This window comes from Chiloscyllium plagiosum, chromosome 23, assembly GCF_004010195.1.
Source record: "Chiloscyllium plagiosum isolate BGI_BamShark_2017 chromosome 23, ASM401019v2, whole genome shotgun sequence".
NCBI lineage: Eukaryota > Metazoa > Chordata > Chondrichthyes > Orectolobiformes > Hemiscylliidae > Chiloscyllium > Chiloscyllium plagiosum.
The window spans coordinates 39,569,780-39,594,055 of NC_057732.1; the positions used below are offsets into that span (position 1 = coordinate 39,569,780).

Here is a 24,276-nt window from a genome sequence, read left to right on the forward strand (position 1 = left end):
ATTGACAGAATTTTTTTCCCCCAGTGTTGAAATGAGGTGAAGGGGGCAAGTTCAAAGGAGATGTGAGGGGAAAGATTTTTTTTACACAGTGGTAGGAATCTGGAGTGAGGTGTTAGTGGAGGCAGATACATTAGGAGCGTTTAAGAGACTTTTAGAAAAGCACATTAACATTCAAGGAATGGAGGAATTTGGCAGTTAGAGGGGATTAGTTTAATTTGGTGGCATGTTTGGCATCACATCATGGGCCAAAGGGCCTGTGTCTGTGCTGTACTGTTCTATGACTACTTATTAAAGTACACAAGCAATATCAAATGGCTATAGGGAAATCAGGGTGCAACTAAAAGTTGAAGTCGCCATTGTCTTAACAGACCATAGGGTTGCTCTGTCATTAGAGAGACAACTGGTGGTAGTTTAACCTGGGGTTCTCCACACCTATGGCAAAGGGTGAGAAGGAGATTCCTTCATGGTAATTTAAGTCAGTGCAAGAATTGAACCCAGGCTATTGGCATCACTACATTGCAAACCAGCCATTTAGCCAAGTGAACTAACCAGTTTGTAGCATAGTTTTCACTGAATGACTGTAAAATGTGTGGAGAAGAAAAAAAGTGTTAGGTGGCAACAAAATATAGTTGATAAGGAAAATCTTTAGGATACTTCTGAAGGGATAAAATCTGGGAAGGCAGAGATTCTGGTGAGAATTTGGCAGAGCAAGTAATGCTGGCTAATAGTGGAATGAGGGGGTGAGACATGAACATAGAACATTACAGCACAGTACAAGCCCTTTGGCCCTCGATGTTGCATCAACCGTTGGAACTAATCTGAAGCCTATCTAACATAACACTAATCCATTCTCATCCATTTGCCTATCCAATAATGTCCTTAAAGTTGGTGAGTCTACTACAGTCTATGACTGTAGGAAGTTGTGAGATCTTTAATTCCATACTCTTTCAGATAGGACATGGCTCTGTAAGAGTATGGAATTAAAGACAAGAATCTTGACTTTGATATTCTGAGGATTATAATTCAATACAATTAAAGTATTTACATAGAAGATAGGAGCAGGAGGAGGCTATTTGGCCCTTTGAGCCTGCTCTGCCATTCATGATTGTGGTTGATTGTCCAACTCAATAACCCTACTTTCTCCCCTTAACCTTTGACCCCATTCGCCCCAAGTGCTATATCTAGCAGCCTCTTGAATACATTCAATGTTTTTGCATCAACTACTTCCTGTGGTAATGAATTCCACAGGCTTACCACTCTTGGGTGAAGAAATGTCTCTCATTTTCATCCTATAGTCCACCCCAAATCCTCAGACTGTGACCCCTGGTTTTGAATGCACCCACCATCAGGAACAACCTGCCTGCATCTACCCTGTCTACACTGTTAGAATTTTATAAGTCTCTATGAGATCCCTCCCCCCTCTCCCACTTGTCTAAACTCCATTGAAAACATTCATAACCTAGTCAATCTCTCTTCATACGTCAGTCCTGCCATCCCTGGAAATAGCCTGGTAAACCTTCGCTGCTCTCTCTCTCTCGAGAGAGAGAGAGCATCCGTTCTCAGAAAAGGAGATCAAAACTGCACACAATATTCTAGGTGAGGCCTCACCAAGGCCATGTATACCTGCAACAACACATCCCTGCTCCTATACTCAAAATTTCTCACAATGAAGGCCAACATACCATTTGTCTTCCTTACCACTTGCTGCAGCTGTATGCTTACCTTCAGCAGACTGGTGCACAAGGGCACCCAGGTCCTGCTGCACACTCCCCTTTCCCACTTTACAGCCATTCCAGTAGTAATCTGTCTTCTTGATTTTGCTTCCAAAGTGGATAACCTTGCACTTAACAGAATTATACTGCATCTGCCATTGATTTGTCCACTTACTCAACCTGTCCAAATCATGCTGAAGGTCCTTTGCATCCTTGTCACAGTTCACTCCCACCCAACCTGGTATCATCTGCAAACTTTTGAGATGTTACATTTTGTTCCCTCATCCAAATCATTAATATATACAGTATTGTGAATACCTGGGGTCCTAGCACTGATCCCTGTGGCAACCTACTAGTTACTGCCTGCCAATTTGAAAAGTGTTTGGTATCAATGTTGCTGCTTCTGGTAGAGAGTTGCTATAATCCAGAATGAGCAACCTGAAAAGATACAATGGGACAGATTTTACAGTGATAACGTGAACATTTGCTCCAATGAAACTGATAGCCAACTCCTGGAATATGCAGAGGCATGGAAAAATGCTCAAAACACAGGCTCATTTCAGTAATTGTGTGCAGTTGAAGTATGCTGAAACTGCAATCAATGCAAAATTACTTTAATTGACGTCTCACTGCAGAAACTTGTAAGGTTGGATGAAGACTTAACTAATTGGGTATCCACAAATGACTGCTAATCGCCCTTGTTCGTTCTGATTAATAGCCAACCATAATATTAATTTGCATAATCTCAAATAACGTATTTTATGTCAATAAAATATTTCTGATCTAATTGATTTTATCTAAAAAACTAAAAATAAGGAAAAAGTGTTGTAAGTGCTACCCAATACTCAAATCTAATTGGCTGTTTAGCTTGCTCACTGACTACTACGGGAATACGGTGGGAGAATCTCTTAGTGCTAGATTTTTTGACAAAGGGAATGGAAGAGATATGTGCCACACAAATTACCAGATTATGCTGACAGCTTTCTGCGAGTTTAGACACTGGCATGAGTTCGCTGATGGCAAAACCTGGACCAACAGGAATTTACAAAAGGAAATTGGATACATAGCTGGAAATGAAACATTGTGCAAGACTATGGTCAATGATCAGAGAATTGGAACTAATTGAATAGACTTTCAAACAGCATGCACGATGGATTAAATGGTATCCTTTTAAACTATATGATTACGTGAAGTCTTTCTCGTTATGATTGCAGACATAGGAATTTATAGTCAATAAGTCAGCAGGAAGAATCTGGATATTTAGGATTTTTCAGAAATCTCTGTGTAGTCATTCTTTTCCGCATGCATGCGTTAAAATAATGCATGCAGTTGGACTCTACTTTTCCAAACCTAATCCACCTGTTGTGAATTTCCATCACTCTTCTATTTTAATTTCAGATTTGGAGTTTTCCAAATTTCTCTTTTCATTGACTGTAACAAAAAAGCTTGCCCAACTAGTCTTTTGTTTTTTTTTAATTGGGCGTTTCAATAAAGTTGAAGCACAACAAAAAAAAACTTCCAGATTGAAATCAAAGAATCAGCAACTAGGTTAGATCTGTCTGCACCTTAAGTGCTATAAACTGAAGGGCAATGGGCCGTTTGAAGGAAAATGGGATGAGAAAGGGCACCGGGGTTTCTTTGGGTCGGCATGAACTAGATAGGCCGAATGGCCCCCTTCTACGCTGCATCATTTCTACGGTTGTAGTCTTTCTGGCTCCCTCCGGAACAGGAGGAAGGCGACGGAGAGACTACAACTCCCAGAAAGCCTCGCGGCCGCCAGCATGGAACTACAGCTCCCAGAAGGTATTGTGCAGTGGCGGCACATGCGCCGTTCTTATAAATGTAGGGGGAGGGGGTCGGGACCAGCAGGTGTTGGGGTCGGTTTCTCTCCTCCGGGACTTGCGGCAGTTTCCGTTCAGTCATGTCGGAGATTGAGCAAGAGCCGGAGCTGGCCTTTCGGAGACGAAGCACCCAGGACGCATTGAGTAAGGAGCCGCATTTAATTATAGTGTCACCAGCTTAACTCGCTGCCTTGAGGCGGCGGCGGCGGCGGCTGGTCATGGTTGTGTGGGCGCTGACAGCTGCTGCTCACCCTCCCCAGGCAAACCAGCCGGCTTCCCAGGCTGCTGTCTGAACAGCTTGTCTGTGCATTTATCAGATCGTTTTTTCGTATTTATTTATTTATTTATTTTTCTAAAAAGAAAATTGCAATGGAGACATTTAACTCAGTCCTTTGAGACCTTGAGGTTTTAATTTAACCTGGAAAAAAATGCTGTGATTTATTTTTGTCAAGGGAGTTGCACAGGTGTTTGAGCAGATTTTGTAGGGTTATGGGCACAAAGTGGGCATGGTGTGCAAATCCTGTGTAGTCTTGTCAAAGAGTCAGCACAAGCCAATGGGCTGAAATGTTTATCTTCTGTGCTGGAAGTTTCTATGATTCTATGAATGAAATTCTCAATTTCATGAATTGTAACCAGAGGGTACAGTTATTTTTAAAAAGATAGAAGGAATTGGGTAGGGATGATCTAAAGCTGTTGTGCTGTGGGGTAAACTGGTCTGAAAGCATGACTGAAACAGATTAAATAATGGCTTTCAAAAAGGAACTGGATAACTAACAGGAGAGTGTTTTTGGGCAGTTGGGGGGTAAAAAGCAAATATGTAGAATTAATTGGATGCTTCTTTCAAGTAGCTATTATGAGCTGAACTGTTTCTTTTGTATAATTCTATAATATTGCTAATTACAATGTTAGTTAATATTCAGTGTTAATCTGTATCCCTACACTTTGGTTTTGAAGCTAGTTTGAATCTGTTTTATCCAAAGGTCATTCTGAAACTTGGATAGATTTGTTTTTACTTTGGTCATACTTTCTGGTAAAGCTTCTGAATTTCTAAAGAGAAAATGAGGACTGCAGATGCTGGAGATAGAGCTGAAAAATGTGTTGCTGGAAAAGTGCAGGTTTTTGGGCATAAGCCCTTCTCCTCCTTGGATGCTGCCTGACCTGTGCTTTTCCAGCAACACATTTTTCAGCTCTGAATTTCTAAAGAGCTTGTCAGGTTAGACTTGAAAGTTCGATTGTCTGTCTTTCTTCACCTACTACCAGACCTGAGTTTTCTATAGGAGCAAGAATAAACCATTCAGCCCCTTGAACCTGTTCTGACTTTTAGTAAGTTATGGCCGATCTGTGGCCTGATTCCATGTATCTGCATTTGGTCCATATCTCTCATGCTTTTTGCTTAACTAAAATTTATCTATCTACGTGTTTTTAAAAAAAACTGATCCAGTATCCACTGTTTGTGGAAGAGTTCCAAACACCTATCAACCTTTTGTTTACAGAAGTGCTTCCTGACATTTTTCCTAAATGGTCTGGCCCTAAGATTATGTTTCTGCTTCTAAAATCCCCAACAAGTGGAATTAGTGCATCTTTATCAACCCTGTTTTTTCTGTTCGTGTCTTGAACACTTTTTGGTCAGAACATCCCTTAACCTCCTAAATTTTAAATAAAACAGAATTGCTTTTTGAATAGTCACTCCTCAAATTTAACCCTCAAATTTAATATATCATTGGTGTAAGCCTACACCATCAACCCCGCCACCTCTCCCCTCCAGTGTGGTTCCGGATCTGCTCATCATCCTCCAAGTGGGGACTAATCAGGGTTTTGTATAACTGCAGGATAACTTTTGCATCCTTGTACTCTAGTCCTGTAGATATAAAGGCAGCATTGTTAGTTTTCTTGATCACTTTCTCCACCTATTTGTGATATTTTAAAGATCTATGCACTTGAACCCCCTTAATCTCTTTGAACATCTGTTTAAATTCATAATATTTAGAAAATTCCCTGATTAATTGTTTTTCAGTCCCAAATAGGTAACCTCATATTTTCTTTCTTTGAACTCAATCTGCCACACTTTTTTTTTGTCCATTCACTTAGTCTATCAATATCCCCTTTTAATTTTATGCTGTCTTCTGCACTGTCTACACTGCTGCCTAATTTTTATCATTAGCAAGTTTGGATAGATGACTTTCATCCAAGTTGTTAATGTGAATAATTGAGGCTGTAACACAGATTCATGTGGGATACCACTGGTTATATCCTGCCTGTTTGAGTAGCTACCCTTAACTCCTCTTTGTTACCTGCCACTCAACCAATTTCAAGACCTCTTCAGTAATTTGCCTCAGTTCCGTCGGTTTCTACCTTAAGAGTCTCATATGCTGGACTTTATTGATTTCCAGAAGATGTGATAAACAATATCACAAACATTCCTGTGTCACATTTTCAAAAAAAAATTCAATGAGGCGTGTCAAGCAGTACCTAGCACTTGGTTTTTATGTCAGATCTCCGTCTTCTGTGTTTTGCTTTTATTTGAGCTGTGCTAATTTTCACTTCAAAAATTTTAATATATACAAACAACCTTTTTTAAGGTGTGGCAGTTTCATGGTAACTTTCAGCTGTTTTCAGTACAGTCCTGTGCTGTTTGATTCAATCTGTACTATGCAAAATGTTTTTAAATGCTTGTTCTTGGCTGATTCTCCTACTGCCAGTATTTTGCTTTGTGCTGTATAAATTGTATCATGTTACAGCCATGCATGCAGAATTCCCAATCTTGTGTTGTGAAGAGACCTGACAAAGACAAATGAACCAAGAACACTTTGTTTTTCATTCCACTGAAATCTTACCATTGTTACTGCAGTGATGTTAGACTTTGATCCTTCCTTCCATATTAGCTGATATTGTTGCTTGCTGGTTTTGTGGGGCAGAAAGTTGATCCTCTCCTTATGCCAGTTCTTGGTCCATCAACTCTTCAAATTTAAAGTACTCTCCTATATATTCAAATGTGATACATGGTCTTGGATCTGTGGCCTCTAAATCTAGTGATAATTGGTCTCTTGCATATCTCTGACTGCCTTCACCTTTCTTCATGACCAAATCTTCAATTGCCTAGGTCTGGAGTGCTGGAACCACTCCCTCAAACCCATGTGCCACCATTTTCTCAGTTCCTTTGTTCCTCAAAGCTGACTTCTTCTTTTGGGGTTTCAGTCACGTGAACCTATTTTAGCTTTTGTGCAATCTTTTATTAAAGGTGCTATGTGCACATTTTGTGAAAAGAAGGGCTCAGTTGGTAGTGTTTATTTTGGAAGTCGGTATCATTGCCGTCTCTGAATAAATTTTGTGATTTGTTTGTGGAACTTGGGGATAACTTTTTTTGCTTACAAATTGTTTTTGTGAATGGGAACAGGAAGCAGTGAGATGTTTGTAGTTGAGCAGAGATATTTGCTTTTAAATATGATCTTTTTGTGCTTATTCAGATCTTTTTGATCTTCTCCTTCATAAGATACAGAAATTTAGAATGAGAACTAAACAGCACAAGAAACAATTCAGCCTCTCTAACTAACTATAAAGGTTATAATGAACTGCCACATAAGTTGGTTTTTAAACTGAAATTTATTATGAAGTAGCTTTGACTAGATATTTAAAATTAATCAAAGAACAAGTCCATGGTACAGTGAAGGGGTTTCAGAAATTCAAAGTAATTTTAATGGTAGATATTTTGAGAAACCATTATATTAAATGAAAAGCAGAGGGAGATTTTGAAGTCTAGCAGACAAATGAGTTGCACGCAGTTTTTTTCAGAAGCCTGGAATAGGGAAGGAGGGGGGTCCTGAAAGTGGAATAACCTCTTCAGTGATTGGAAGAAAAATAAACTATTTAAGTGGAGAACTAGTAATTCTGGCAAAATAGTTTACATTTTTTTTCTAACTTGTTCAGGAGTGCATGAGGTGTAGATAATTTGCAATTTAAAAACATTCCATCTTATGGGAATCTAATCTAATCTTAAAAAAACCTTGCTTTTGGCACCTCTTACAGTACTTTTGGAATGTTGTCACTCCTACACAATAGGAAACATGGCAACCGTTTGCACATAGCATGCTTCAACAACCTACAGTGTTATAATGACCAGAATTTACATGGATTATTGAAGATAAATATTGGTCAGGGTTAATTCCATTTGTTCCATTGTTGGCAGCCAGAAAATTGTACCTCTGGCAGTGTATTCCTGGAGAATGTCAAACTGAATTTTGTGCTCAAGTGCATGGAGAGGGTTTTGAGTTCTCCAGAATTCTGACTGAGTCAAGAACACTGAGCTATAGCAGGTAATGATCAATATTTCACATGGGCTTGCATTAGAAAGGACTTTGAGTCAGCAACTGGATATTCGTAAAATACTTTTTAGGTTCATGAACTAATGAGCCACAGTCACCACCTCCATATTTCGCAATGCTGTGGACTGAGGTTTAACTGACGGTTTTTTTATTACTGTGGGACATATAATTTTTAGGATTCTGTTAAGAATGACAAGAGGGCTGAGTTTATGTAGAGTCAAGAGAAACCATTTTTGCAGATATCATGAGACAGGAATTGGAAATTAAAGAAGATAGATTTCCAAGGATTCCAGCAGCATTGTCACAAGGACGAATGTCTCTCATAATACTTGGTCACAGAGTAACAGCAATATGTCTATATTTAAGCCTGTTGCTGGCTGGAGTTATTCATGTCTGAGTTACAGAATCCTATAGTACAGAGACCTTTTGGCCCATTAAGTCTATATTGCCTAAAATATACAAACTGCACGTCCCACTTTTCTGGTATAGGAGAATGGTATAGGAGAATGGTATAGGAGAATGGTATAGGAGAATGGTATAGGAGAATGGTATAGGAGAATTCCCACCTCAACTACCCTTCCAGGGAGTGGTATCATAGACTGCTGCATTTAGGGAAACAGCTGATTTCTATTATCCTCTTCATGCCCCTCTTGTACATCTCCATCAGGTCCCTTCCCCCTCAACCTTCTCTGCTCCAAAAAGCACCAGCATCTCTTAGTGAAATGTGACATCCCAGATGATATCCTGGTGAATCTCCTTTGCACCCCCTCTGTGCAATCATAGCTTGCCTATAGTGTGGTCTCCGGAACTGCATACAGTACTCCAGTTGTGGCCGAACACACATTCTGTACAGCTCCAACATGACCACCTGCTCTTGTGATCTGTGCCACAACTGATTACAGGCAAGCATCCAGCATGCCTCCTTAACTACCCTCTTAACCTGTCCAGCCACCAAGCAAGTACCCCAGAGCCCTCTGCGCATCTTAGTATCTTGCCATTCATTGAGTACTTCCTTGTTTTGCTCCTTCCAAAGTGCGTCACCCTATTTTGTCAGGGTTAATTTTTTAAATTCATCTGCAGCATGAGGATGTTGGTGGCTAGGCCAGCATTTATTGCCTATCCCTAATTGCTCAGGACAGTTAAAAGTTAACCACTTTGCTGTGGGTCCAGAGTCACATGTAGGCCACACCAGGTAGGGATGGCGATTTCTCTCCCTGAAGGACATTAGTAAACCAGATGGGTTTTTCCAACAATTGGCAATATATTCATGGTCACCATGAGACTCTTAATGACCCTCTCTCACTAGTATCCTCACTTACGAGTGAGGAAGGACACCACTTCGATTGGGACAATACATCCATCCTAGGACAAGCCAAACAAAGACTCGCGAGAATTCCTAGAAGCTTGGCATTCCAACCGGAACACACTCAACAAACACATCGAGTTAGACCCCATCTACCACCACCTGAGAAAAGGAACAGGAAGTGACTTCACCACGGGAAATGACATCACCAACCCAAACCTATAAATAGAGAGCTGGAATTTTCAGCATTGCTTCACATGAGGTCCATTGAAGATGTTAGCTAGTAAGGTAAAAAAATGTCTGGAAATGAACCTTTCAGTTCAGCGAGCAAACCTACATCCAAAACCTCAACCTGAGCTACAAATCTTCTCAAAACTCGCTAAGACTTTTTTTAATGCCAGATTTTTATTGAATTCAAATTCTACCAACTGCTGTGGTGGGATTTGAACCCTGGTCCTCAGAATATTAACTGGGTGTTTAGATTAACAGTTCAGTGACAATAACACTAGGCCATCACCACCTCAAATTCCATGCTATTGATTTGCCCAATTCATTTATATCCTCCTGTAACTAACACCTTCCTTCTTTCTGTCATCAACCTGGCCAATCTTTGTGTCATCCGCAAATTTGATAGAATCCCTAGTGTAGAAGCAGGCCATTTAGCAACCCCCACACCCACCCTCCCCACCCCGATCTACATGATCCTGCGAAGAGTATCCCACTCTGCATCTCCCTACACTACCTGTAACCCTGCATTTCCTACGGCTACTCCACTTGGCGGGTCCCTGGACATTATGGGCAATTTAGCATGACCAGTCTACCCAACCTGCACATCTTTAGACTGTGGGAGCAAGGCAGAGCACCTGGCAGAAACTCATGTAAATGCTGGGAGAATGCAAACTCCACACAGACCATTCTCTCGAGGCTGGAATCAAACTCCAGTCCCTGGCACCGAGGTAGCAGTGCTAACTACTGAGCCACCATGCCATCCTTTTCTTTAAATTTGTACTTTAATGATTTACAATCAACCTGTTAAGTATTATGACATATGTCCAGTACACTTGCACATCTTTGGACCATGAGAAGAAACACACCGACATAGGGAGAATGGTGGAATTTGCACAGACAGTTACTGGAGGCTGGGATTGAACCTGGGTCCCTGACACTGAGACAGCAGTGCTAACAGCTGAGCCACTGTCACCCTTTTTATTCTTTCATAAATTCATTGAAGTCTTGACTAACCCAGTAGCAATAACTACCACTAACATTTAAACATGGTGGTTGCTGCATGCACTTATCCATCCCACATTCTCATTCACATAATGAGTTATAATTAGGACTCCAGCTCTGATCCCTGTGACACAACATTTGCACACTGGGCTCCAGTAACACAGCCTTCTACTACCCCCCTCTGTCTCCTGTGGCTGAGCTAATCTTGGGTTCATCTTGCCAAGTTACCCTGGATCCCATGATCCTTTCATCTGTTTCCAATTTGGGACCTTGTAAAAGGCTTTGTTGAAGTCTAGACTACATCAACCACGCTACCCTGATCAACACACCTGGTGACCTCCCTTAAATTCCATCAGACCTATTAGGCATGTGCTCCCTATGTTAAAGCACACTGATGATCCCTGATCAAGCCTTGCCCCTCAAAACGGAGATTAATTTTCTGTAATAGATCAGAGTTATAGGAAAACTATGATTCCTCAATCTATCTCTACCACTCTACTCGGAAAGTGGAACTACATTAGCTGTCCTGTTACCTCCCCCATGACGACAGAAAATTTAAAAATTTGAATCCGACACCTGCAATTTCCTCCCTCATCTTACACAGCAACTTGAGATGTAATTCACCTGGACAGGGGACTTGTTCATTTTTTAATCCACTAAAGCTTCCAATACCACCTCACTGCTTATCGTTCTGATCAAAAGCTTCACAGTCCATTGTCTTGAATTCTATTCTTGCATCCTTCCCCTTGGGTCCTTATCATTTTTTTTTGTTAAAAAGAAATGCTGAAGCGGGAATGTCTATTTTATGCTGTCCTCGGGAGAGGACATTGATCTTTTGGCCTAATCAAAAGTTGCTGAACATAATAACCTGCTAGCTCCTTTTTGGCTGATTTGATTGAAGGAGTGAATAATGAACTAATTGGCCTATGGTTGGTGTCTGGGCTATGGACGAAGAGCTGATCTTTGTAACTTTTGCAATTGAGAAAACTGAACTGACCTCCAGGGTTACTAGTTGAGACTGGAACTGTGAATACAGATTAAATTTGAGGACTGGAGAGTGGAGAACATTAATAAAGATGATTTGGAAGCTGATTGTTGTACTGACCTACTTGATTCACTGTCTTTTTATTTGGAGAAGAAAATTGCTACCTTCAGTCTGTTGAATGTGCAATTCTCTAATCCTTTTAAATTTGCATTTTAACTCCGTTTGAAGTGGTTGAGCAACCTCCCTTCATTAACCTACTAAGAATAGCAAGATGTTTTGAGAATGCACGTTTTGCCATGTGGGCTAGGATTTATTTGCCAACTGTCTCTGCCTGTTTGCAGTTTTGTCACAACTGCTGTTAAGACCTCCAGTTGGGTTTTCATTGGCTGCTGGCAGCCTGCAGGGCTACTACTATCAATTGGAATAGTGCTTGAGAAAGGAATGAGATTTGGTGTTTCTGCAGCAGTGGAGACTGAGCTAGGAAGGTAAGTATAAGATGGCTTAAGATATTAATCACTATCACATGACATTCCAACTGTTTTGAAATCCTGAACAAAGGGAAGTACACCTTTTTAAGCTGATCCTTCAGTTAAGTGTGTTTTTTAAACATGTTTGGTTTTTTAAAAAAAAAGACTTTTTTTTTGTTTTTGCTTTCAAAATCCTGGGTTTCAGTAACCAGCATAAGAATAAATTCAAAAATTGTACTGTTCATGATTTCCCTATTTGTCCCATTTTGTAACCATTAGACTGCAATTAGCTGGTGGAAGATTGAGACCCTGTAGTGGATTGTTGGTAGTCACCAACAGAGAGGCTGCAATTTTTAATCACTGTACCTGTTTTGACTCTCCTCAGTGACAGGTGGGAATTGAACGTGGACGCACTTCTGGTCTAGAGATAGGGACGCTACCATTACACTTGAAGACTCCATTAGGACCTGTTGTGCAGTTGACTGTGTAAATGAACAAGAATTGTTTAATAAGTGAGCATGTATCAAACTCTTAGATCAAGGTTAAACTGCTGAAAGATGTTTTCACATCCCTTCCTCCCATTGCAGATTTCTCTAGTGCTGGAACACTGTTATACAAATTACTTTGGTAACTCAACTTAAGTCGCTCGCTCTCGCTCTCTCTCTCTCACCCCCGTTCCCTTTCTTTCCTTCCCTTGAAGTGAAGAGCCTGAAATGATCAGTATTATGGTCTTGCTGAGCTGGATGGCATAAATATTTGAAGTTAGCGGACACAGATGGCATTTGTTTTTGTGATGCAGTATACTGATATTTTGTACACCAAATTGGCTGTACGTTTGGAAATCCGTATACCTATAAAACTGGTTCTCACAAAGTCAAGTTCTTTGAAGAGTAATTTGAACTTTGATATTGTTGAAATGACAGTAAGTCATCTAAATATGTGAAATTTGGCAACTATGCCAAAACATAAGTAACAACAAAATTCAACATCTCTGGGCAAAACTTGCAGATGTCTTTTTAAAGCTAGGTTAAAAATCATATGAAACTTGCTAGAGCATAATTCACAGGAGTTCTCCGGAACAGAACACTTGGATGTGGAAGAATTATGTTATGCTGATTTTTACAGGTATATAGGTTTCTGATGACAGCAAGTGTGTTGTGCCTTTGGGTACTGCTTGTTTTTCCAATTGGTACCAAGTACAGGAACAGTTTAGCAACTTTCAGGTACTTTCTGTTTGAAGCATCATTACTTGATTTTATTTATCACCTTTGTTTGGAAGATGTAGAAATAATTGGCAAAACTCCATCCTTGTATCACTCATTCTTGCTGCTTGTTTCAAAGCTGGTAGTGCACCACCTCTTGAACAAATGAAGTTTGAGTGTTATCTGTGCTCTGTTGTGTTTTAGGGGAGGGAATTCTAGAATCTTGACCCAGCTGTGATGAAGGAATAATATTAAATCCTATATCAGTCTGGCACACAACCACCCAATACTAGTGTGTTCCCATGTGTCTGCTACACTTGCTTTTCAACACCACCTACCATCCAGAAAGAGCCTTGGAAATTGCTGAGCTGCTGCAATGCAGTGTATGTTTAATGGTTGAGGAAGTGAATGTTTTAAGGTGATTAGGTGGATGCTGGTCAAGCAGGTTGACTTTCTTTTGAAGCAGCATTTGGCTGTGCAAGTAGAGAGTTTTCCAGCACAGTCTGATCTGGCTTTGGGAACTTAAGGTAAATTGCTGTAGAATTTTCCCTCTGACCTTCTCTTAGAGCCAAAGTACTTCTGTGGCTGGTCCAGTTGAATTTGTGGTTAATTGTAATCCCTAAGCTCAGATGTTCTGGTCTTGGTACATTTGGCCAAAAAAATTGCATTATTACCTGAGGAGTTGCAGATAAAACTGTACACTACAAACATTCCCACTGCTGACTTCATGATGGAAAGGCTTTAAAACAGCTGAAGATGGTTAAGCCAAGGACACTACAGCGAGGAACTCTTCAGTGGTATCCTGGGAATGAGATAATTGACTTCCAATGACCATGACATTTTTTTTTCCTCTTGCATGATTCCAACCGGTGGAGCATTTTCCCTCTGATCCTCAATGTCTGCAGTGCTTTTCAGCTCCTTGATGATGCGCTGTTGATGGTATTATCCTTCCTCTGTCTGTTTTTGAAGTCTGGAATTAGTGGTCCTGGCAGAAATCAAAATGATTAAGTGCTGCTTGATAGCACTGTTGCCAACAATCATCTGTCACTTGAAAGAAAGTGAGACTGAGGCAGTACTGATTTGGATTGGATTTCTCCTGTTTTATTTTGGTGGAGAGGACATAACCAGACGACCTTTCTTTTTAATGTAGATACGATGTTATTGCTGTGTTAGAACAATCTGACTTGGGACACTTTCAGTTTTACACCTGGGATGTAGTTGAGGCCCACTGCAATCTTATGTTCAGCTGTCTCTTACTACTTTCATTTGATATCAGGAAAGAATATTTTGAGGTTAGATCTAACAACAGGATGCCAGGAACCATTCAATGTTAAAAATCACCTAAATGTACAATTAAACTTGACAGCCTAACTCTAATAGCTGCCAGACAAGTCAAATTGAAAATGCCGAGCAAAACCTAAAACTCCATTTTAAGATGTTTGTTCGCCCTTCAGAGTATTTGTGCGAGTTGTTTTTAAGCAGAATGCTATTGCAGACTTCTGTGATGTATAGGCAATACAAAATTTATGAATTGCATGAACAGGAAGTCTAGTTCCTTATCCCCACTGACCTTCTCAAAGTGAACAGTAGGCTATTCAGCCCTTTGAGCCTTCTCCACCATTTTTGTTATGAACTTGGTTAATCTGCTATCTCAACAACATATTCCTGCTTTCTCTCCACTTGACTTGATGCCTTGTTTATGTTAACTTATCAATCTATCCTGAATATACTGAGACCAGCCTCCACTGCTTTCTGTGGATGTGAATTCCACAGGTTGACTGAGTGAAGAAAAATGTTTTTCTCCTCTCCACTCCTGAATCGGGGACTCCCTGCATCTAATCTTTCCAGCCCTGTTATAATTAATCGGATCCAGTGTTTCCATTCCCTGTCCTTTTTTTGGCATTGACCTCAATTGAGCATTTGAGGTCTGAATGGTGTTTCTGTTCATTATCAGATGTACAACATGGAAACAGACACTTCGGTCCAACTCGTCTGCTGACCAGATATCCCAACCTAAGCTAGTCCCACCTGCCAGTACCTGGCCCATATCCCTCAACCCTTCCTATTCGTATGCCCATCCAGATATGTTTTAAATGTTGCAATTGTACTCGCCTCCGCCACTTCTTCTGGCAGCCCATTCCCCACACATACCACCCTCTGCATGAAAAAGTTGTCCCTTAGGTCTCTTGTATCTTCCCCTTCCCCTACACCTATGCAGTCTAGTTTTGGACTCCCTCACCCCAGGGAAAAGACCTTTACTCTATCCATGCCCCTCATGATTTTATAAACCACCTATAAGGTCACCCTTCAGTCTCCAGTGCTCCAAGGTAAACTGCCCTAGTCTATTCAATCTCTCCCTATAGCTCAAATCTTCCAATCCCAGCAATATCCTTGTAAATCTTTTCTGAACTCTTTCAAATTTCACAACATCCTTCAAATAGGAAGGAGACCAGAATTGCACACAATATTCTGAAAGTGGCCGAACCAATGTCCTGTACAGCTGTAAACTTACCTGACTTCCTGATCCCCACCATAGATGAAATGCATTTTTGCCTGGCCCTGTAATTCTCTCCCAAACCCCTGCCCTTTCAAGTCTCTCCCTTCCTTTAAGACTGCACCTAGTGTGCACCCCCCCCCCCCCCCAACACCTGCCTCTGATGACAAACCTTTTTAAAAATAGAAAATCTTTTTCCTAGTAACCAACACACAGGGTTTTCTATTTTTAAGGCTGTTGCTTTAATGCATCAATAAACATTTTAGATAATTTAGGATACAATTAGAGATTCCTTAATAACTTGATCAAACCCATGTCACATTTAAGTTTGTGAGGTGAGTGACAAACCCTTGACATCAAAGCTGCATTTGACTGAGTAGCATCAAGGAACCCGAGCAAAACTGGAATCAGTGGGTATCTGGGGCAAATTCTCTGGAGTCATACCGGTTATGGTTCTTGGTCAGTCATCTCTGTTCCAGGACATCTCTGCAGGAGTTCCTCAGGGTAGTGTTCAAGGCCTAACTATTTTTAGCTGCTAAATCAATGATGTTGCTGCCATCATAAAGTCAGAAGTGGGGATGTTTGCCGAGTTTTGCAATGTTCAGCACCGTTCACAACTCCTGATACTGAGACAGCCCATGTTCGAATGTAGCAAGAACCAGATAATATCCAGGCTTGGGCTGACAAATGGTAAGTAAAATTCACCCCACACATGCCAGGCTTATGACCCTTGCCAGTAAGAGACAATCTGATCACTACCTCTTGGCATTTACCATTGACCAGAAACTCCTCGTCCCAAACACTGACTGCAAGTGCAGGTCAGAGGCTACAATACTGCAGTGAGTAACCCACCACCTGACTCCCCAAAACCTGTCCATCATCTACAATGCACAAGTCAGGAACTTAATGGAATACTCCCTACTTGCCTTGATGAGTACAGCTCCAACATTCAAGATGCTTGATACCATCCAGGACAAAGCAGTCCTTTTGATTTGCACTCTATCCACTCTCTCCACTGCTGACACTCAGCAGTGTGTACAATATGTAAGATGCATAGCAGGAAATTACCAAAGCTCCTCAGATAGCACCTTCTAAATCCTTGACCGCTTCCATCTAGAAGGACAAGGGCAAGATAATCGGGAATGCTAGCATCTTCAAGATCCCCTCCAAGCCATTCACTTTCATGACTTGGAAATATATCACCATTCCTTCACTGTCACTGAGTCAAAACCCTGGAATTTTAATGACTTTAAGTCAACTCACAGCAGTTGGACTGCAATGTTTTTGACAAGGTAGCTCACCCCCACCTTCTCAAGGGCAACTAGGGACAAGCAATAAATGCTGGCCAACCAGTGACACCCACATCCCACAAATGAATAACAAAACTTCTGAGTGCATTGTTGCCTGTCTAAAATCCTGATCTCAATCCAGGCTTTAACAATTTCTATGAATCTCCTGCATTCTTCTTTCATTTAAAGGTACTTACGCCCAATTTTCTGGGCGTCCGAAGCAAAATATCCTTTAGTGACCCCTTGGACTTTAATTCTCCATGTATCATGTTTCTTTGAACCAGGAATCTGTCCACAACAGTCCTCTACATGTAACTTTTTTTTTAAAAATGTTCTGGGATTTACATATGAAAGAACTGAAACCAATATGGTCATCCTTAAAGATGAGAGATTAAACAAACAATCCAGGTCTTTTTAATATATAATTTCAGTTACATCACACTGTAAACCTTCTTGCTTTAATTTCTGTCTTTGGATCTTATACTCCACAACCACCTGATGAAGGAGCAGTGCTCTGAAAGCTAGTGCTTCCAAATAAACCTGTTGGACTATAACCTGGTGTTGTGATTTTTTTAACTGTTTTACATGACTTTTTTTACTTGACAGCTGTTCATAAGTGATTGCTGTAGAGTCTTGTTTCAATCTCATTGAATCTCATGGTGGGAAAGTACACACATTTTCTGTGACTGAAGAAATTGAGATGCTGTTACTGGGAAAGGAAGCAAGATACTTGCCAAGCTGTACATTTTTGTATAGAGATGAAATTCGTCTTTTCTCTACACTTTAATGTATGGTATGATTTGTCTGTCTGGCTAGCATGTAAAATAATACTTTTCACTGTACCTCTACAGTGATAGGTTAACCAAAACTTGCTCAGCCAGTTCGCTACTTTTTTTCTCATTATATTTTTCTAGACATTGCACAATTTGGTTTGCATTCCAAGCTAAATTAAGAGTTTTGACTGAACACAATGCCATCATAATGAATAGCATAAGCTTTTAAGTTGAGGCAATTTCACATCTGCCTCAGATCTCCTTGAACTTGTTAATCTGAACATTTTGTGGCTGTAAAGGTTAATGTAGAATTCTTTGGTGTCAGCTTACTGAGGACTTTTCTTCTGTTGTTAGCTCCCTCTCCCTCCCAAAGCCTAAGATCAGAAGCACCTCTCTATTCTTTGAGCCTATGGGACAGGCACTGTGGGCTACATCTGCAGACTGACATGATGGATACCCCTTCATCACTTACACCAAAATTATTTGCAGGTTAGTCCAGCTCTTGCAGCATTTACCCCCACCACAATGAAATCTCTAAAATGTAACTAGAGCAAATTTGGGCTTTATTTGTGTTTGGCTTTTCTCATTGCATGGAGCTCCCATGTTGACTCCTAATGAGAATCAATTGGTGTGTATTGTTTTTATTGGAATAATTTGGGCAAATTTTTCCAAAGTTGATCATTGCTCACAAGTGACCTGGCCATATTGTTTGGGATTACTCAGAATTTGTTTCTACCCAAATACTCAAAGTTCTTTCTGGTTCCCTACCTTAAACCCATTGCAGTGTTACTATTACCAGACTGAGGAGGAGGGGAAAAAAAGTTGACTTTTTCAATGTCAGTTGTGGGCTTGTGTTCTATCAAGCAACTAGTTGAAGCAGCTCACCAGGTTATAGCAGCTACCACTAAAAGGAGATTAACTCGGTTTCTAGTGGTGCACAGGTTAAGTATTAAAATTCCCAGAGCAATAGTCTGTGTGGGCATGCGATCATTTTAAAATCACATCTTTCTTCACTTTTGTAATACTGAACAAAGTATTACTGTTTGCTCCTTTTTGTAGTTCTAAGGATGCTTTGAACAGTGTGTAGTAGTCCTTTCCTATATATCATATTCTTTTTCCTTTTCTTTAAAGGTTTCTTTTCATCTCTGAACAATTGATTGATTTGATCAAGTCACATGCATGTATCTGGACTGGTTTTAAGTGGTACTTGTTTTAAATTCTGGTTTTTGTTATGCTTCCAACTGGAGGTCACACCATGTGGAAAGCTTCCTTCTTAAAAGGGTTGACTATTTGCTCTTTTCTAAACCTCTGTTTTGGTTTATTGCAGTGACCTGTTCGACACCAACACACAATCATTCATGTGAAGGAATAACGTGTCCCCACTGCCTAATGACAACCACAAAAACTACGCTACTGGCAGAAAATGAAGTCGAAGCACAAAAACTGGCCAACAATTACAAGGTTAGTAGAATGTTTGCGCAATTATGTTCCAACAGTGTTCTATGTATCTCACGAAAGTAGAAGATAATATTATACATATTTAAAATCAAATATGATTCCTTTTTGGGGAACCTGGATAGCCTGGGTAAAATTCGTTAGTATAGGATGCTAAGATTGAAGGGAATCAAATGAGAAACCATGTTGAATTGGGCTTTCTAAAATTAGTGAGATCCTTTGAAAGAAGGCAGCTTAGTTTATCCATTTGAGAATATAACCAGCTCCATGTTGGAATAAGGAAGGTTTGGGACATTATATTGGGGAATGGGCAATAAGGGTTGTTCTGAGCTTTGCTGTAAAATGGAACATCAATGTACCCTTCCCTAATTGAAGGCAAGGGGGAAGAGTTCACTGCATGAGGCATGTTTAGTACATTTTTGACAGTCCCTTTATTACAACCTCTTTTCTTAATTTGTAGTTTGGGTTCAAGAAATGGAAAAGCCACGTGACGCAGAGACCTTTAGAAGATCGTTCTGCAATAGTGAAAGAGCTGTATTCAGATCTAAATGTCATCAAACAATATTCAGGTAATACAATGCATGGAGTTCTTCACGTTTTTTTCATTTGTACACCATTTTGGAAAAGCAATGCAAGTCCAAGATGTCCTATTCTTGGACTGTTTCTCAATTTATTCTAGTGTATTCACCTCATTGATTTGAGCAGTCTTTACTGAGGTGGGTATGGTAGGAAGCATGAAGGTGGGTTTGGCTGGTGATTCAGTTAGTGTGGCAAACCAAACAAAGCTCTTGAAAAGGTCTGAATTTTGTCCATTAGATTCTAGTCTGAATAGAGGCTGAAGCAGAGAGTCTGTCTTCTCTCAAATTGAGAAGAGTAAGATTATCGCAGTGTATAAACTCTTTAAGGGATTGTTGAGGTTGATTGTAGAGACGTTGTTCTCTTTTTCCCTGATCTTATGTCTAGGGGAATGGGGAACTAGGTGTGAGTATCCAGTAAAGTGTTGGTCACTTAGCTCTGTGTGAGGAGTTTTTACAGTAACTTGTGTACAAAAAAAAAAGCCCCAAGGCACTTTACAAGAACATTGAGTATATTTTATGTACAGTGACCCAGAACAAAAAAAATCTAGATGTTTTGCTGTGTTTGCTAGTTCAACTTCCCTGGAGATTGTTGCTTGGAGCATGGGCTGAGTATTGCTGGCAGCACACTGAGCACGCTGTCTTTTGGCTGAAAAGGTGCTGATTCCTTCTACCACCATGTTTCTAATTTTTGACTCTTAAACATTTCATTGGCTGAGCTTGATTAATTCAGCAAGCTGGAAATCTAACTTGGGAACCGGGCATGCTGTCTTGAAAGTACTACATGAACAGATCCTGACTTTATCTGAAAAGCCTTTGTGAAACCAGGGAATTATAGTGAGTTGACGATAACAGTGGGCAAGTTGTTGTAGGGAATCCTGAGGAACAGGATGTACATGTATTTGGAAAGAGCTGAAAAATGTGTTGCTGGAAAAGCGCAGCAGGTCATAAATGCCCGAAATGTCGATTCTCCTGCTCCATGGATGCTGCCTGACCTGCGCTTTTCCAGCAACACATTTTTCAGCTCTGATCTCCAGCATCTGCAGTCCTCACTTTCTCCTATGTATTTGGAAAGGCAAGGACTGATTAGGGATAGTCAACATGGCTTTGTGTGCGGCCAATCATGTCTCTCAAACTTGATTGTGTTTTTTATTTGAAGAAGTAGCAAAGAGGATGGAGGACAGAGTGGTGGACATAATCAGTATGACCAGTAAGGTGTTCGGTAAGGTTCCCCATGGGACACTGGTGAGCAAGGTTAGATCTCATGGAATACAGGGGGAACTAGCTATTTGGATACAGAACTGACTCAAAGTAGGTGGTGGTGGAGGGTTGTTTTTTAGACTGGAGGCCTGTGACCAGTGGAGTGCCAGGAGGATTGGTGCTGGGTCCAGTAGTTTTTGTTGTTTTTATATAAAATGATTTGGATATGAGTTTGAGGTGTAGTTAGTAAGCTTGCAGATGACACAAGTTGGAGGTGTAGTGGACCGCAAAGGACATTACTACAATGGGATCTTGATCAGATGAGCCAGTAGGCTGAGAAGTGGCAGATGGCGTTTAATTCAGGTAAATGGACAGTGCTGCATTTTGGGAAAGCAAATCTTAGCAGGACTTATACACTTAATGGTAAGGTCCTAGGGAGTGTTGCTGAACGAAGACCTTGGAATGCAGGTTCTTAGCTCCTTGAAAGTAGAATTGCAGGTAGATAGGATAGTGAAGGAGGTGTTTGTTATGCTTTCCTTGATTGGTCAGAGTATTGAGTACAGGAGTTGGGAGGTCATGCTGTGGCTGAACAGGACATTGGTTAGGCCACTGTTGGAAAAGTGCGTGCAATTCTGGTCTCCTTCCTATCGGAAAGATGTTGTGAAACTTGAAAGAGTTCAGAAAAGATTTAAAAAGGATGTTGCCAGGGTTGGAGGATTTGAGCTATAGGGAAAGGCTGAACAGGCTGGGGCTGTTTTCCCTGGAGCGTCGGAGGCTGAGGGGTGACCTTATAGAGGTTTATAAAATCATGAGGGGCATGGATAGGATAAATAGACAAGGCTGATTCCCTGGGTTCGGGGTGTACAGAACTAGAGGGCATAGGTTTAGGGTGAGGGGATGTAAAAGAGACCTAAAGGGGCAACTTTTTCTCACAGAGGGTGGTATGTGTGTGGAATAAGCTGCCAGAGGAAGTGGTGGAGGCTGGTACAATTGTAACATTTTAAAAGGCATCTGAATGGGTATATGAATAGGAAGGGTTTGGAGGGATATGGGCTAGGTGCTGGCAGGTGGGACTAGATTAGTTTGGGATATCTGGTCGGCATTGACGAGTTGGTCTGAAGGGTCTGTTTCCGGACTGTACGTCTCTGACTCTTTTTTTTTTTTAGAAAATTTACTGCAGTATCTGCTGTGACCTCCCCAGCCTTTGAAATTATGCTGGTTTGTTTTGTACAGCTGATGGCACAAACATTGGCTTGGGGCTAGAATGTGTGCCTGAGTTGCTAGTGTGTTCGCATTGGCTTGCTTGCAATGATTGATGAATGCACCCAAAACCTTTCTATCTGTGGCCCACTGTTGAATTCTCATCCATTTCTTTTTCTTTCAGGATCTCTGTTTACCCTTGGCAACCTGTTGTACGTGCTGTTGTTTGGATGGTGGGTCGCCATGCTGTACCTTATAATTGCTATACTTATGTTTGTTACAGTTGTGGGCATACCTCATGGTAAGTTCTGTTGGGCTGTTGAACTTCCTGTACAAATAAAGGGCCTCCAGCCCTATCCTGTTTAGAGAGCTGTGATACAGGATAATGCGTATGCATACTATATTGACCAAGGGCTTGATTTGCTTAGTTTGTAATGCAGAGTGATACCAACAGTGGGTTCAATTCCTGCACCAGCTGAGGTTACCATGAATGACTCTTTCTCAACCTCTTCCCTCCCCTGAGGTGTGATGACCTTCAGGTTAAGTGACCACAAGTCTCTCTGAGAAAGCACCCCTGTGCTCTGGTAGAACTGTGGCAAATTTACTGCCTTTTTCCTATTCCTCGGTTTAATGATGGAATGGGGTAAGCATTTGGCATATCTGTTGTTTACTACAGCTGGCTGGTAAATTACAAGATCATAGAATGATTGTAGTATAGGAGGAGGCCATTTGATTTGTATTGTCTATGCTATCAATTTACCTAGTCCCTTTTGTCTGTTTCTTGGCATTATAGTTTTTTTTTCAGATTAATACTTGGTTCATTTTAGAAAACAGCAACTGAATTTATCTCTACCACACATCTGAGTCGGTGCATTCCAGATGCTAATCACTTGCTATTTTTAAGCAATGCCATCAATGTTGATATATTAAGTGACTATTTTATATCCTAATTCCCTTCTCATTAAAACATGAGTGATGAGTGGCCCATCCTGTTCCTATTAGGAATAGTATGTTCCCAATGGCCTCTTGAGAGTTTATTCCATTATCATTATTAACAACCTATTGAGAGTCTTTCTTTCCTTTTACTCTGCTCTTGCCTTTATTTCACTGCTACCCTTTGGCATCCTTTCTGCAAGGTTTTTCTTTGCAACTCAATTAATCATAAATTATTTGTACTTTGACTCCATTTTATATACTTTTTGTTCCCATTTGCCTGACAAAAATCCAATCTTTTTGGAAAGGTTTAACACTCTCTCCTTGTATGTAGCCATTTTTTCCCCAAGGGAGGTGATAGGTGAGGAGAGGGAGGAAGGAATCCTAATTTCTAGTACCCATTAGGTGAAAAATAATTTTAATAGCTTGGGTTATATTCTCCGTCTGAGAGAGTTGGTGCTCGACCCATTCTGAGATCATTGTATATTGTTATTCCTTTTATTTAATCCCTCTTCTGTCTGCAGCTCTGGTGATTTTTCTCTTTTAAAATGGTTACTAGTTCATTCCTAATGTTCTTTAATCAGCTGTTCCTTAATGGGTTATCCCCTTGTATTCTTTGACCTAATTTTTATTCCATCATTGTGACTTGAACTCTGCTCTACTATATCTCCCTTGTTGTAAATTGGATGTCAGTCACCTGGAAATATATGCAGCCTCTGGTCTCCTAACTGACTTAATAGGACTCTTTCCACTATATTTAGTTTTAAATCAACCACATTTTAGCCTTGTTTGCAGCTCAGTATTTTCCACAAAAGACACCATGGATAAGTGCTGTTTGGACCACCTTAGCTCATTCTATATGAAAGGGAAAATTTTTAGTTTTCTTTCCTCTGTTCCTTCCCTCAAATCTTTGGTAACTTCAACTTTGATTGTTTTTTTTTGTCTAAATTCCTGTTGGAATAAAAACCTGAAAGCACTGCAGATGCTGTAAGTCAGAAACAAAAACAAAAAAAATGCTGGAGAAGGCTTCTGAGGATGGGTCACTTGACCAAAACATTAACTGTGCTTTCTCTTCACAGATGCTACCAGACATGCTGAGATTTTACAGCAATTTCAGTTTTTGTACCGAAATCGGAATGGTTGGTGACTTACCAGTTTTAAACTGGCAAGGAGAAAGACTGAACATATTTAATGTTTTTTTTTCTTAAAGTAGATCTTGTCATTTCTCTTGACAGGGAAGCTGTGCTGCAGTCTTGCTGGCTATTACTTCTGGCCATTTGGGAAGGTAATTCAAAAGG

At 40.5% G+C, this 24,276-nt stretch overlaps 1 protein-coding gene across 4 annotated transcripts in view; it reads left to right on the forward strand.

Annotated features, from left to right (window-relative positions):
- Window positions 1-3,544: 3,544 nt before the first annotated feature.
- The window catches only part of cax1 (cation/H+ exchanger protein 1), a 63,157-nt gene continuing 42,425 nt past the window's right edge, over window positions 3,545-24,276 (forward strand). For 2 of the 4 annotated variants that reach the window (XM_043713995.1, XM_043713998.1), the window contains exons 1-6: window positions 3,545-3,697; window positions 17,970-18,104; window positions 18,943-19,076; window positions 19,531-19,639; window positions 22,230-22,346; window positions 24,214-24,275. In XM_043713995.1, the coding sequence (XP_043569930.1) occupies window positions 3,634-3,697; window positions 17,970-18,104; window positions 18,943-19,076; window positions 19,531-19,639; window positions 22,230-22,346; window positions 24,214-24,275 (621 nt within the window). In that variant the 5' untranslated portion in view covers window positions 3,545-3,633. The remainder of the gene's footprint in view (window positions 3,698-17,969; window positions 18,105-18,942; window positions 19,077-19,530; window positions 19,640-22,229; window positions 22,347-24,213; window position 24,276) is intronic. The other 2 variants (XM_043713996.1, XM_043713997.1) reach the window with 2 other exon arrangements.